At 46.9% G+C, this 15,949-nt stretch overlaps 1 protein-coding gene across 2 annotated transcripts in view; it reads left to right on the top strand.

Moving 5' to 3' along the window:
- Positions 1-10,231, top strand: part of IQCA1 (IQ motif containing with AAA domain 1) — a 105,498-nt gene extending 95,267 nt beyond the window's left edge. For both annotated transcript variants that reach the window (XM_027705457.1, XM_027705456.1), the window contains 3 exons: positions 1,888-2,065; positions 5,242-5,480; positions 9,676-10,231. In XM_027705457.1, the coding sequence (XP_027561258.1) occupies positions 1,888-2,065; positions 5,242-5,480; positions 9,676-9,777 (519 nt within the window). In that variant the 3' untranslated portion in view covers positions 9,778-10,231. The remainder of the gene's footprint in view (positions 1-1,887; positions 2,066-5,241; positions 5,481-9,675) is intronic.
- The last annotated feature ends 5,718 nt before the right edge of the window (positions 10,232-15,949 follow it).

Here is a 15,949-nt window from a genome sequence, read left to right as displayed (position 1 = left end):
TGTTCAGCTCTATTAATTTGAGAAATTGGATGGAGCCAAAGTGAACAATAAAGTAACAAGGATAAATTTCCACTGCAAAAACAAAGAGCCTATATTAAATAGTTACATTTACAGATTATTTTCTTTGGGCTCCCCTGAGTCCTAATGCCATTGCCTCCATTCCTTCCTCTCTTGTGCATCTTCCCCACTAGAAAGAAAATTAAAGCACCACATGATAGTCACAGCAACAAACCCACCACAGCAGGGAGTGATTCACCCAAAATCCTGATTGCATTCCTGTTGCAAAATATTTTGCTTTTAGAGCCCTATGAAAAATTGAACCTTTTTTCTGTACATTTAGGCTGTGGGGTGGTCACAAGGCTGTATTTCGGAAGGACAGCAGAGTGTCACCTTGGATGAGGCTGTTCCTCCTGCCAGGGCTGTGTGAGGGGATGGGTGTGCAGTGACTGATGCCCTTAGTGGTCCCCACAATGAGAAGGAGCCTTTCTCTGGGGCTCAAACCTTGACACCAAGTGCAGATAGGGATTAACTTTAAGATTAGGGACCAAAGATGGCCTGGGGTACTCATGATCCTTTTCAGTGTGGAAAAAACTTCTTATCCTGCCCCCCTCAGAGCCCAGGGTGTCACCTCTGGCCCTGCTATCACATCCCAAGACCTGCAGGTGTTTAACAAAAGGTCTCTTGCCTTGGTGGGGTGGATGGCTCCAGGTTTGCAATCACTCATATCCAAACACCCACAGCACAACCAATATTTGGAGGAGAGAGCAGGAAACTGGAGGGACAGGCAGAGGTAACTGGCAGTCTGGGGAGACTTCCTTAGGAGCACTAGGATTTAGGAGAGTCATAGAATGGTTTGGGGTGAAGGGACCTCAAAGCTCATCCAGCTCCACCCCCTGCCATGGGCAGGGACACCTTCCACTATCCCAGGCTGCTCCAAGCCCTGTCCAGGGTGAGCTCAGCCCTCAGAAGCCAAAGTATCAGTCACTTTGCTCCTCCCAGTGTGACTCATCTGCCACCGTGACTGAGAACCTGGTACAAAGCCTTCAATTCATCCAAAACTCACTGGAAAAGAAGCCTGTCTCCAACTGTCCCCAAAGGGTGCAAACTAGATGGAATACCAAATACATTATGGTAAACCCAGCTGCCAAGGATGATGTGCAGTTCAGCCACTCCTAGATAAACAGAGGGTCACCTTCACAATTTAAAAGAGGCTTCCAAGTCCTTGGGCTTCTCAGCTGCATGACCCTCACCCAGTTATTCACTTACAGCTTTCTTTGATTAGGCTTCTCCAACCAATACTCACATGAACATTATCAAATATAACTATCCAAGAACAAGTGTTGCTCAGTACTCCTCCGTTCTGTAACCAGTAGTTAAATACACATTATAAAGTCAAGCAGTAATTTATTGCAAAGAACTTGTGTTCTCAGAGTCCCAGCAAGTTAAAAAACACTGCAAAAATGGGAGAGTTTATTTTCCCCATTTAAACCATGGGTGGGAGTCAGGAAACCATAACCTCCAGGAGCTGGGAGGATTACAGGCTAAGCTACAATTCTTCTACCTGTTAAGGTTCATCAGGTGTGCAGGTCCCTGCAATATTTCTCCTTGAACTGGAAATGAGGATTTCTTTCTTTAAATGAGTTGTTTCCTTCCTGCCTTTCAATCACACGACCACCCACGAGTGCATCAGAAATCAAGGGTTCCCCTGGCTCGGAGAAGGCAGGATTATCCTGCCTGGCTTGATATCTGCTCTGCTTTGTACCAGCTGCAGCTGGACTGCTAAAGAAACCCCAAATCCTGCCATGGGCAGCACGTGCAACCTCACCTCTAACTCTGAGCTGTCCCAGTCAGTAACACCTCTTTCCTCCCTGTATTTACCAACTGCAGGCGAATTCCAAGCGGCTGGGGAAGATGCTGCCCCAGTTCCTGAAGGCTCTGAAGCCAAAGGACAGAGTGCTGCTGGTGGGAACCACTGCCCGGCCCTTCGAGGCCAATATGGGACCTTTCTGCAAAGTTTACCAGAAAATCATCCTCATTCCTACACCTGACTACATGTCAAGATTTGGCAAGTATTTCCAGTCATCCTGGGGGTTACTGCTACTGTTTAATATCCATGCTTATTTTGTCTGGTTATCCTCAGAACTGACCTTAAACTCAAGTCATACCCCTGGGTGCAGCTCAATTCCTGAAAATTTGGGTTCAAATCAACACAGGCTACCCCAAAGAGGAAATAAAAAAAGTGGAAGTTGGGAGAAGAGTTTAAAACACTGTTCAGCAGTGATTAACATTTTTTCATGAGTTTAGAGTATATCAAGTTCAGCCTGAGCTGTTTTTCCCCTGTATGAAGGAAAAGATCCTATTTCAGCACACATTTTCTACTTAAAGTCTTTTTCTTTTTTTGTTGGTTTTTTTTGTTTTGTTTTGGGGGTTTTTTGTTTGGGTTTTTTTGTTTGTTTGTTTTTTCACACTGGAGTTCTGAATTTCTGTTTCCATACTCTAAACAACAGACTTCTGGGCCTCTCCAAAACAGACCCATGTCTGGAAGACTAAATTTTGTCACTATCGAATTCCATTGTTTTGTGCTTACAGATCACAAGAGAATTTGTAGAGGCATCCAAGATTTTGCATGTCTGGTCTATCAAATGTTTGCAGTGATAGACAGGCCCTCCCAAATCCTGACAAATTCACTAAGTGCCCCATCTACTGAGACTCAAAGCTTGTAGGAGAAACAGTGGCTTTTATTAGACCAATTTACAGAGCAAGAAAAAGAAGAACTTCTAGAAATGCAAATTGGTTTTCAGATTTTAATCACCTTCAAGTCTGCAATAGCTCAGTATTGACTGGGAAGAAATGCTCCAAATTAAGCTTAATAATGTGAATCAATTACTACTTGAAAAATGGTGGTTTGTCCACGTCCTTCACAAGTGACTGGTGGAAAGGCTTTTGCTCCCAGAAATATAGGGGTTTTTTTCCTGTGGTTTAATCACTGATATCATGTGGTTTAATACACTTTTCTGTGTAATAAGGAGCCTGGATGAGGTAACTTAGGAGCAGAAGGGCTGTTTAACTTTAGTCTAAAGATAATATGGATGAAAGCTTTTGGGCTATTCAGAATGACAACTAAACTTCAAGTTAGGACTCTCAGTGATGCACTTCTAGCATAAGTATCCCACACCTAGGAAAACACTCTCCCTTCATGCCACTGCCCTGACAGATCCTGTCCCGGGGGGAAACCAGAGTAAAGGAAAACACATTTGATTCAGGGACATTGTTACACAGTTGTGCCTTGACTACAACATTGTTCTGTCCTCACAGTCACCTTGCTGCAAAAATCCCACAAATACCTGGTGCAGTCCAGTTCCATCCTGTATTTCCCAGAGACAGCCAAGGCACTGAGCTGATGCACGTCTGGGCAAGCTCAAGGCAGGGCTTGGCTGCCCAGCACACTGTAAATCTCTCCCTGGCTCACTAATTTTCCTAGTGTGGATGGGAAACGGTCTCTAAGCAAGAGAACATGTGTTCCATGTTGGGTTACAGCTCTGATAAACTGCTGACAGATAAGGGACATGAATAAAACCTAGAGAAGGAGGTGATAGCAGCTGAATTTAGCTGTGTTCACTTCTGGGCACTGAACTGTCACATTCTGGGAGTGTCACCACTAATTTGGAGTCAAAAGAAGAGCCAGCTAAAGGGATTTAAACTGCACACCTCAGAATGCCCCAAAAAGTTAACTTGTGGCATTTTAAAGGAGATTAAATTTGTAGCTTTAATTCTGTGACATTGTCCCAGTTAAGACAGTACCTGGCTTGTTCTTTAGCTCCAGCCTTCCCTAAAGTTCAATGGAAATATGATCCTCACCTTACAATCCTGTCAATTTTCAGTGCCTGACACTCAATTTGAGAAGAGACTTGTTTTGACAGAAAAATAATGACATAACAAATACTTGTAGCCACAGCGCACAGCTATCTGTCTGCTACAACCCTCCCTTTTGTTACAGCCACAATACTCCAATCTGTGCTCAGTGGAAACAGTAAACATGTAATGAAAATCATTAAACTGGAAGATTCACAATCCTATACTGATTTCTTGCTATTAATCACCCAGCAAGTCAGTGCCTTGTACTACACAGGATCCTGCCCTGCACCAGGGGCTGCAGCGAACAATATATGGCTGCACACAAGGAGTGCTTGGTGCTGTGTGCATCAATTCCTCTTTTATGAATTACTGATTCAGCCAATACTTATTGAGCACAAATGTAATTCAAGTGGAAGAGCACAATTTGCTTGAGTGAAAAATGCAGTGCAGAGCTGTCAACAGTTATGGGCTCGAGTCCGTGCTATCGACAGAGCAGGTTTGCTCACACACAACTGCTCCAGCACCCAGCACCATTAACCTCCCACCCAGCATTTTCATACTGCATAGGAGTACTCAAGCACTCAATATTCTTAATTATTAATAATTCCTGTAATTCCTAATGATCCTTTTTTTCCCAAATGTTCTCATATAATGCTTTAAAGGAAAGCCTGGGGAGATGGCATCAGAGTTTTACTAAGTTTCTCTGAAACAGACGCTTACTTTGCATAAAATAAACCAAAAGGTGGTTGTATTCCTATTTTTCTAGAAGCAAAATCTCAGCCACTTCACAACCATTAAGGAAATCTTCATGTCACAGAGGGTTCACAGCTAAAAGACACTTAAAAGGTTCATGTTTTAAGTAACAAGCAAAATGCCAACCACAGAAATTTACACCTGGCCCTTGCAACAGGAGCCTGCAGAAGTGGGAGCCTTTGGCTTCCAAAGGACACAGGGAGTCCCCATAGCATCCAGCAGGAGCAACCTGTGATCAGGGCCAGGGAAATAAAAACAGGCTGTTAATAAAGGTAATTAATTCTGCACATCCAAATGGGAACACTCTGAGCAAGTTCTGTGTGCACACACAGGCATTTCTGTCTTTAGACGCATCTCCACCTCACTTTATGTGCCTTTAATGACTTTCTGAAAACTACTGACTGGTAGCCAACAAATGATCAGTAGTGGTTTAAGAACACATGTGCCTAAAAGCCTCTGTGCTATAAAACCAGAGATGGAATAAACAGCTAGAAAGAAAAATTCGAATCTTGGCTTTCCTGACTGATAGCCCTTATTTTCCTGTTCCAGTTTCAAAATCAAAAATGCATTACTCCTGCTTTCCTTAACTTTGTGTCTTTGACATTCTCTCCTTTCCCATGTCCTGACGAGCAGCTTTATGGAAGCACTTCATCCTGCAGAATGGTGGAGCCTTCTCCAGCCTGGAGAACCTGAGCTGCCTGGCCCAGGTGTCCGATGGCTTCACCCAGGGACAAATCCTGGACGTGGTACAGACTGTCCTGAGCGAGCTGAGGCTCCTGCAGATGGCCAGGAAGCCACTGAGGACTGTGGAGTTTGCAACTTCTCTAGCCAGACACATCCCAGTGTACAAAGAGGAGCAGGAAACATTTGAGGTGACTTTCAGAGCTCTGTTAATTGTCCTTTATTGTCCGTGTCGTGTCCTCATCCAGCCACACCTGATGTGGAGACCTGCTCATTCTGCACATTGCTATTGGAATGATGATGGGTGGCTCAAGGGCACCCAAACACCCAACTCCCCCAGTTTGGGATGTGGCTGCCCCATCCCTGGAAGTGTCCAAGGCCAGGTTGGACAGGGCTTAGAGCAGCCTGGGCTAGTGGGAGGTGTCCCTGCCCATGGAAGGGGTTTGGAAATAGATGATCTTTAAAGTCCCTTCCAACCCAAACCACTCTGTGGCTCTATGATTCTACACACACCTCAAATATAAACAGGTCACCCTGCAAACAGCTCCTTTTCCCCCATGTAGCAGCAATGATTCCTCTTACTTTCCCCAGACCAGGATTATCTCTATGGAGTGGTGAGCTCTGCTTTCACTGTGTTGCTTTTGGTTTTCCTGTGGATGTGAACAGTTTATCAGGCTTAAGTACAGGTCTATAATTCATTTACAGTAGTGACTTCAGTGTAGCTTAGGGGCAGCTGAGCTGGACTTGAACAAGCTGGTGGTTGTGCAACACTCACAGCACTGACTCCCCAGAAAAATGGCACAATGCTTGACTGAGGCCCTTCAAGCCTCCTCAAACACCAGTAAAAGCCTTGGCCTCTGAACAAAAAACCCTGCTGTGCACCAAGGAACTGCAGGCAGCCCACACCAGGGGCTTTAGATGGGACAGGACCCATACTGCAGCCAGGAGACCCCAAAAGAGCCTTCCCAGTCCCGTATCCCCCATAACTTCTACCCAGACCCACTTATAAACCCTCCATTTTTCCTGGCTGAAAGGTTTCCTTGTCCTGCTGCTCCTTGAATCCCCTCTGGGTTGGAATCCCCACGGCACAACAAACAAGATGCATTTTCTAAAATCTTTGTCCCAGGCTTCTTCCACTGCTGACCTAATGACAGTGCATATTTCTCCCAGCCCTGCTGAATACTTTCTCATTTCCATTTAGAGCCATTTGGTTCACTCAACACAGGCAGCATTTGTGATATTTGGCAAACTACTCTCTTTTTTTTTTAGCCCCCCCCTCATGCTTCCTATCTAAACCAATATCCTTCCTCAGGGAAAGGGTAATGGTTCAGTGCTGCAGGAAAGGAAAAAAAAAATACTCTATCATTCCCAGCTCCAAGTAGTAATCCATTTGTACCCTGAAACGTGAGAGCAAGTATTTAGTGTGAGTTTAACTTGAAAATATTGTCCCACTTCCTATATATGTGCCTGTTTTGTACAGCACAAAGTGGACAGGCAGCGCTTCATTCTGAACAGGGCTGAAATGATACTGTCCCCAGTGTCCCAGGGCAACCCTCTCCTTGCACTAATTACAGCCCTTCAGAAAGTATCTCCTTTTATCTGTTGGAATTTTGTTTCCCTTAAATGTGGTGGAACCTTGCCCCAGCACCTGCACGATGGCACAGGGGAAGAGGGCTGTCAAAATGGTCTCATGCATTAATTAACTCCAATACCTCCATCTCTCCTCACACAGAAGCCCCTCTTCCCAAGCTTCTAATCACTGCCATTTCTGGACCTTTTCCCTTGCTTTGCTTTGTCCCTTGTTGAAGTGGGGCAGCTAAAACACTGCATTCAAAGTGAAGATTAGCCCTGTGATGAATCTTTGATTCCTTTTCCCTGGAAGCATGAATCTCCCTGTTTGACATTTATATTCTGCCAGTGTTCCAAAATGAATATAAATAATGCAAAAATTGTGTTAATGTGATTTCTTCATTCCATTTACTCAAATTTCTGGCCCAATTATACATCCACATTTTTTGAAATTATAAATTAGTGCACCAGGGTGGTTGATACAAATCTTTACACAGAAATAATTGTAGTCCTGAAGAGGCAGAGCCAACTACCACACTAGTTCAGCCTGGCAGTAGCTGGAACAAAATCACAGAATGATTTGGGCTGGAAGGGACCTGAAAGCTCAACCAGTCCCACCCCCTGCCCTGGGCAGGGACACCTTCCACCAGCCCAGGTTGCTCCAAGACCCATCCAACCTGGCCTCGAGGACTCCCAGGGACGTGGTGCTCACAACTTCTCTGGGCAATACTTATATTACTTAAAATACATAAGAAAACCCATTCCAGAGACTGTGGACATCACCCCTCAAACAAGCAAACATTTTAACTCCACTCACTCACCCACTGCCAGTAACTCACATCCCCAATTCAGATATGGGTGGTAAATCTACTTTTATTTTAGCCACACCTGAGGCAGATATCATTTATCTCATGTGACACCAGTGAAGGAGTCAAAAGCAGCCTGTTGGATGCCAGCAGGCAGGTTAGTTTTGTGCACTGAAATGTATGCACAAAGAATTGGGAAGAGAACAAGAAAAGGCATCACAAGTCTCTTGGCTCCTCCTGCTACCTGCAGCAGAGCCCTTGGTCAGTGACCCAGAGCTGGCAGCAACATGCACCCACCAAACAGCACTTTCTGCCCCACCAAGCTCCCAGAAAGCTGTTGGGAAGGTTTTCTTCCTCTCTCCATCTCCACCTAAAGTCTGGAGAATGTTATACCCAGGACAAGAGAACTGGAGGGAAAATAAAACTTGTATGGTCTCATGGTCTGTCACACAGGAGGCCAGAGACACCACTGGGTTCTGATTCCTTCCCTCAGCTGCTGCTGGGGAAGTTAATTCATCCCCAAAGTCACAGTCACCACCTTGTCCTTCTCATCCTGCTCATGGGAAGGACCAGAAGCAGCATCCTCCAAAGTCTCCCTGCTCCATCCCATCCCAGCTCTGGGTGTTCTCCTGACACAGGAGCAGCTTGGCCCAAGGCCATCTTTAAGACAGCAACATTGAATTGCCCAGACCACTGCACTGAGGGCCCAGGGGTCCCTCCCCAGCACCACCCATGCCACCATCTAGCTGTGGACACACAAGGAGTGGGATGATTGGTGGTTTTTCTCAGTGGGGACAGGGTTTCTGGAGCAGGGGTGCTCAACTAATCCTGATCATTAGGGCAGAGGTGGCAGTGTTAGGGCTGCCCAGAAGCCAGCTGGACCCTGGGCTCCTGTCAGACACCTGCTGACAGGATTTAATCTGCAGGATGCCCATCATCAGCCCTCTGTGGAACCCAGAGGAAGCCTTTGAGGAGCCTGGCATCAAGGACTGTCTGAGGCCAGGAGAGGAACATCAGGGGGTTTCCATCCCTATACCCTTCCAGTGCCTCCTCTCCCAACTGCTTCTCTTGCTGCAGCCTGTAACACACACTGGGCAAGTGGACAAGGCAAATCCCTACAGGCTGCCTTACCAGGCTTGAGCTGGAGGCAGCATTTTGGATGGATCATATGGAAAAGGCCACATTTACAGGATGCCACGTTGGTAGGGAGGTTGAAGATGGCAAGGACCCAAGTGAAGGGCAGAGGAGACACAGTTGTGGCATTAAATAGTGGCCTGTGGTCAAGAAGAAAGGCATTTTATCAATCATGTCAACACTTGGTGGCATTTTCATCCCTGGTGTAGGCAGGACTTTGTTGAGAAAGGTTCCTGTACAGGGGAAGAGTAATTCCTACCCACTGCTAACTTTAAAGCATCACCCTCTCCTTCACTTCACATTATTTTCATGTGGCCTAGGGCTGCCTCACTGACATTACAGTCCAGGAGCTTGGCAAGTTCGCAGAGCAACTCTACCAAAACCATTTACAAGTCACAGGCCTGTGAACAGGCATCTGAAAGCAATAAACAGGTTTTTAATGTTCAGGGTTTGTTTTGCTTCTTAAGCTCCCTCACTGAAATCAAAACTGTCTGGATCGATTTGCAGAGCCACGAGAGGTGTGTGATCTGGCTGCTGCCAAGGTCAGAGCAGAGGGGGTTTTGACAAGAGCTGTATTCCCTGGAAATAGGGTTAATCGTGGAAGTTCTAACATTTCCATAACTACAGCAACACAAATGGCCCAGCTAAGTATTGCTGTTAATGAGGCTTGGTTCCATCAACTGCTGAGCTTCTTGGAACAATAACATTCTCAGGAGATCTGAGGATTTAATTTCAGCTTCTCTACAAGGCAGCTTGGATTTTAAGAGATTTGGGTTTTTTTAAGGAATGCTCCGTTATATCAGTAAAACATTTAAGTGATCTTTCCCTTTTTTTTTTTAATTTTATTAAAACACTCACATGCTTTTTGATTCTCCAGGCTTGGTATGCCAAGACACCCCTGGGGAGAGCCTGGAGCACAGCACAGGCAGAAAGGGAAGCTGAAGATGGAAAAGCAAAGAAAGGAAAAGGGAAAAAGTAACTTGGAGGTTTTTGCATCTGGCAACTCTAGTCACAGCTCTACTTCACTGGGAAGGGGAAGACATTAGGAAAGCAGACGTGGAAGAATAATGCACCTCAAGTTATGGGTATTCCAGGAAAGAAAATTCCTTTCTGAATGAATTTTAAAATGTTTAAAAAAATCCAAAGAGACATCAATGTGACATGTAGCTCTCAGAGGATAAAGAGTTAACGACCACTGACTTCTCAAGTATTATTTATTCTGAGAGATTTTAGGGGGCAGGAGGGTTCATTACTCAGGACTGTAACATGCCATCAACTTTTAGGCTACACTCATTTATTTCAGCAAGTAACTCTCCTTAAAAATTGATGTCACATTAATGCCTTTCATTACTTTAATATCCTATATGCTTTATAAAACTAACTGCTTCCTGTATCTGTAGGTCTAACGCATTACAGCTCCCAATAAAACTATTACAGCTATAAAGACTGCTTTTTAATTGGGATGGATTAGGAGACACTTAATGCAGTCTACCACAAGCTGAATATTTACACAGCTGCACGAGGACCAGCACTTTCACCTTTTGATGCCTTAGCATGGACAAATTCATATTTGTGGGTGTTACCAGAGAACATGAATAAGCAGAACAAAAGCCAAGTTCATTTGGGTGGATGTCCTGAGAATCTATTTTGCCAGAGAAGACAATGCCTGGTTATCTTGTTTGCAACGTATTTGTTGCTTAATGTACCTCGTTTGCTCACAAATCAGCAATCTTGGAGGCAAACTGTTTGTAAGCAGTGCTCAGGACATCCTAAAGCTTTGGGAAATCCTGCATGACACTGACGGAGACAGCACCACCTTTATGTCAAGCACAGGATCACATTCACCAGGATCTTTTGTGAAAAAGAGCCACAAATCCCTGTTTTCACCCCTGATCACAACATTCCTGTGTGGACCCAAAAACAAATAAGTGGCAATACCTGTTTACCTTGAAACACAAGGCCCACCATCCCCAGGGAGTCAAAGGACCTCTCTGTGCCCATATGGACAGGCTGGGAGGCACAAGAAGGGCAGCACCGCTGTAGGAAGCTGCTGGAAGGGGATGGCATTGATCCTCTCCTACTCCTAAGAGGAAATCCAATGGAAAAAGATGCTCTTGGAAACAGAAGTGTCTGAGAAAAGAGGCCAGGGGGGATTCCTAGAAGTAACTAACTGCCCAGAAAACAATTCAAGCACTCCTATCATTGCACACAGTGGAGGGAACTGGATGGGTCTGGTTAATAAAGGGAATTTTCTCCCTGTGAGGAGATAGGCTGCCATGCTATCACAGCACGTGGGACACAGCCACCCCAGTCTGGGCTTTCTGTGGTCCTCTGATTGAATTTTGCTTTCTAGCACGGGGCTCCCCATGATTTCACCCTTCCAGCCTCAAGGCTGCCTCTCCAGCCCTGCCAAGGAGACCCAAGTGACGAGAGACGAAATGCTCCTCACGTCTCCTCTGTGCAACTCCTCAAGGCATTTTCGGTGCACACAAGTCCTTCTGCAGCCATCTCAGCAGTAATCCAGCTGCTGGAGTCCCCACAAAACCCACACAAGGGACCCCATGAGCTGCCAGCCCTGGATTTAATCGCTTGCCACAGAGCAGCTACAAACTTTGGCTCTCCTTCCCTTATTCTTTCCTAGCAGACACTTGCTTGGGGCAGGCTACTGCTCCCCAGACTTGGCAGCACGTCCTAATTTTACAACACAACTTCATCCTTGAGGAGAAAAGCCAGGCTCTCCACAGAGGAGGCAGGGTTTGTGTTACAAAGCCTCATCTCTGCTCTCATCCTCAAGCAAACTAATTTGGATAATTCTGTCCTCAATCTTGCCGACAGTGGAACACTCCTCTGCACAACAGCTCTGACAGCACAATGGGATGTGATGAAAAGGCCACATTTAGGTGGGACGTAAGCAAGCCCATTAATTCATATTTCAGCAGGTCCAGGGCAATCTCAATAGCAAAGTAATGCGCTGACTGGCACCATCCATCTCCAGGGCACGGCTCCGACCCCATCCAGGAGGGATGCTGAACCTCCTGCCATCCCAGGCGTGCTCCCAGGGCACAGACCTGCAGCTTTCCTCCCCTGTTCACCAGTGGATGGGAAAAAGCACTGGGCACTGTATCCTGTGGGTGTAGCTTGCAATGGTTGGTGCTTGCAGTATAAAGTGCATTTCTTTTTTTCCATGGGGATCTGGAAGCCACGGCTGGGGGATCTACAAAAAGCTCTGTGGGTGCAAGAGGTGACAAAGTGCCAATAAAGGATGGTGAGGCAGCCTGGGATAGTGGAAGGTGTCCGTGCCCATGGCATTGGGTTGGAGTGATATGATCTTTAAGGTCCTTTCCAACCCAAAGCATTCTGGGATTCTATAAAGCAGAAAACCTCTGCCCTCTGTGGGTGCCAAGCCCTCGGTCTCCTCAGGAGAGTCTTCTCACAGGGATGTAGAGGGAAGAATGAGGAGCAATTTTAATGCTATTTATAATTATTATTACAGAAAGTGCAGCTACTTGAAAAGTGAAGCAGCTGCATCAAGTAGAGCCAACACACAGCAGTTTCAGTGTCAGTGCCTGAATTACTCCATTAAGTGGCCCTGGGTGGATTCCAACACCCGTCCCACTGTGAGGCTGAGCAGTGCTCTCACAGGAACACCTCTAGAGATGCTCCTCCAGCACCTCTGCACAGAGTTCTTTCACCGTGGAAAAAGAGAGAAAAGCAGACTGTGGCTTTGCTAACCCCAGCACAGGGTGATTCCACTCTGCTCTCCAGCCACAGCAACCCCAGAATCTGACAGAGGAGGAAAATCCCCTTGGCTACACTCTGATCCCTACTTAGTTTCCAACAAGAGGTGGGTTTTGAGGGACAGCAGAAAGGGAGGCCAGGCTGCTTTGCCTCCTGGTGGGAGGTAATCCAGCAGCACCAGCAAAGTTGAGAGAAGAAGCTGTCATGCTCATTTATATATGTAAGTGATCTAGAGAATTATCAGCTAAATTATTGAAATGTCCCATTACTATTAAATTACTGGGCATTCATTGTAAGAACAGTCATAATACAGTAACTAATTTGGTATTAATGTGAATGTCAGCGTTTCATTGCAGTTATTTTGTACTTCATCATAAGATAATTTACCAATAAATTAATTGGCTTAATTGCTTCCTCCAAACCCAGGAGAACTACATATGACACGACTTTTTAAAAGTCTTCACGCTCAGTCCCCATCTTTCTGCTTTAACCACACCAAGCGGGAACCCCCTTTGAAACACCTGGAAGAGGGGCATCAGCTCCACACTCCCCTACAGCACCCACAACCACCCAGGGAGGAGCCACAGCAGTGTCTCTGCAGACCCCAGGCACCACTCCTGTTGGCATCCATGCAGGAGACACTCTCCCTCCTGGCAGTGAGCTCCCAGGGATGCAGCTGCCATGCAGGCAGTGCTTCCACAGCGTGCCTTGGGTATTATTAGGTCCCTGGCTCATCCCTTTAATCAGCACTGCAGCTCCCATGAACAGCAGTGCCAGCCCTTGGCTCTGATCCCTGCCAGCTCTTCGTGAGCTCTTCTGCCTCCTGGCCTGTACCAATTCCGAGGCTGGGAGTGCCCCTGCCCTCCTGAAACCAGACTCCTCCAGCACCAAAACCCTCTGGCAGCAACGCTGCGTCTCCCAGAGCTCCCAACCCTCCTTTCCCCAGGAGCTCAGGAAAAGTTTATTGCTCTTTTCTTCTCCAGGAGATGGGGGAAAGCTCCATCGAGAGCACAGCGGGCAAGGACAGCTATTTCCTCCTGTTCCTTGCTTTAAATGTTTTTTTAGAAGTTAAGGATCTTTTGGGAAGTGCTGCAAACAGATTGCACTGCGCTCGGCGCTTTGGCACGTGCTCCTCCAACACCAGGAGAGGATCAGCCTGACTGTAAAATGCCCCTAAATCTTCATTTTTACCGATTTTCCCTGCTTCTGGACAGCCTGCGTCACGCCAGGCTGGCAAACAGACCAGCTCCAGGTGGGAACAACCCAAGGGAATACATCTCCTTCTAACACGCCCTCATTGAGGCGAGTCCCAACCACACAGCACCTGTGGGAGCTTTATTATTTGAGTTGCCATCAGAATTAAGAAACAAACCGACATTTCTCAGCAAAATCCCGCAAATCCAGTAACACAAAGTGAAGCTGACTGTTCTATTAACTCCCATCCTGCATCAGCAATTTTCTAAAGTGTGGAAACATTATAATTGACTTTTCTGCTAGTAGCAAAATGTCATTTTTCCTTAATACTCCCCAAGTCAGTAACGCATTTCAAAAGCCTCCGACGCCACTACCACAACAGGACTTACACATTAGCACATTTTTAGCTTTTCATTAAACACAATACCCCCAAAAAAAGAGAAAAGTCTCATCGTATTAGGGTTTCTCTCCTCATTATTGAAAGTAGTGCGACTTTGGAACTTCGCGCAGCAAATTATAATGCACTCAGCCTGGGTCCATTGTAAATCAGGGCTTCAAAAAAGGTGTCATGTAGTCGGGCCCTCTTCAAGCACTGAAAATATTGGAGTCTATTTGAAAACGCCTTCTGTAGTCTCTCACTAGCCTTGCAAATCATCGCAGCACCGGGTAGAGCTCCCTTTTATTTTTTGCCTCGTGGCATCAAGCCATTTCTATTCCGACGAGAAAAAGAGGATTATTTCTTGCTGGGATTAAAAAAAAAAAAAAGAAAACACCACCAAAAAACCACAAAACCCACAACATACCCTACACCTAAGATAACAAGCTGCACAAAATCCCCAAATCATTTCGGGCTCCTGTTCCCAGTGTCCGTGGGGCTGCCCTCCACAAGGAGAGGGGGGTTTCTCCAGCCGGACCCTGGGATGCTTCCAGCCAACGATGCTTTTCAAGGACCGCCACTAACACCAGGTACAACCTGCACGGTGCCCACGCGCCTCTGGTTAATTCCCAAAAGCTCCGTGACAAAAGGATGCTACCCCGGGAGGACACTTTGGAAAAAGGACTCTTTGTTTTGCAGAGCAAACCAGCACCAGCCCCTTTTCGGCTGCCACTGCCTCCTGCAAAAGCGCCAAACGCAGCCGCCGTTGTTACAGCCCCCGGCTGGAGTCCCATTTCTCGGCACAGCAGGGAAAATAAGAGAGCACGTGCCAGCACGGGAGCAGCTCCCACTCCACTCCCAGACCCCCCAAACCAGGTGCCATCCCAGGGCAGGGCACTGCCAGGCTCTGCTCCCCCCTGCCCAGCAGCCTTCAAACCAAAGCATGGGAAAGGCAAACCCCACACCTTTCCCCGCTTCCCTAGTCCTCTGAAAAGTGACTTATCCTATCCCTAATCTCTTCTGCACCTCTTCAAGCAAAACCGAAACCACAACCACAGTTTCCTGCAGCTCTTGACTCTCCTTAAAAATTTTTATCTTTGAAGTTGCTCAAACTAACAAAAAAATCATCATCAATGAGACAACTAAATGCACCCAGGAGCAAAGGGGGAGAGAAGCCCAAACTAGGGCTGTTCCCTTCCCAGGAGGGCAGCTCCAAGCCAGCAGCAAGACAAAAAGCATTTCCTAACGTCCTCTTCCCGTTCCCTTGCTTTTTCTTTTGCCCCGCCGCACTTCCCAGGCGGGAAAGGAGAACCAGGAGCAGGGCAGGGATTAATGAAACATGGGAAGGGGGCGAAGGGGCTCACAGCAGCACCGGAGCCCTAAACAAGCAACAGCAAGCGAGGAACCGACCTGGGAGACCCTGCAGACGAGAACCAGGTACCTACAACATGAAAAAACATCCATAAGCAACTCACCACCTCGTCCTTGAAGGGTCACAGCCTCCGCAGGGGTATGTCCGTCTGTAGTCACCAGGAAGAAAGAGGAGCCAATGCTGCTTCGCCTCTTATCACCCAAAAATCCGGGGGAATCACCCGCAAATGGGGTACTCGGATCACCTGGTGCCCCTCAGCAGATCACCCCAAATGGGGAACTCGGATCACCTGGTGCCCCTCAGCAGGACAAACCCCTCGGGTGCCCGGGGCCGCTGCCAGAGCCGAGGGCGGGCGGGGCACGGGGGGCTCAGGTGTTGCTCATCCAGCATTTTCTCCCAGGTGTCCCAGGTGGGGTCCCAGCGCCCACATCAGGCTGTCACAGCACCTCAGCTGGCTCTGGCGCTGGGTAA

This window comes from Neopelma chrysocephalum, unplaced genomic scaffold (genome assembly GCF_003984885.1).
Source record: "Neopelma chrysocephalum unplaced genomic scaffold, ASM398488v2 Primary Assembly neopelma1_335, whole genome shotgun sequence".
NCBI classification, from domain to species: domain Eukaryota; kingdom Metazoa; phylum Chordata; class Aves; order Passeriformes; family Pipridae; genus Neopelma; species Neopelma chrysocephalum.
The sequence above is the reverse complement of the archived record's forward strand: the minus strand, read 5'-3'. Positions and strand labels throughout refer to the sequence as shown.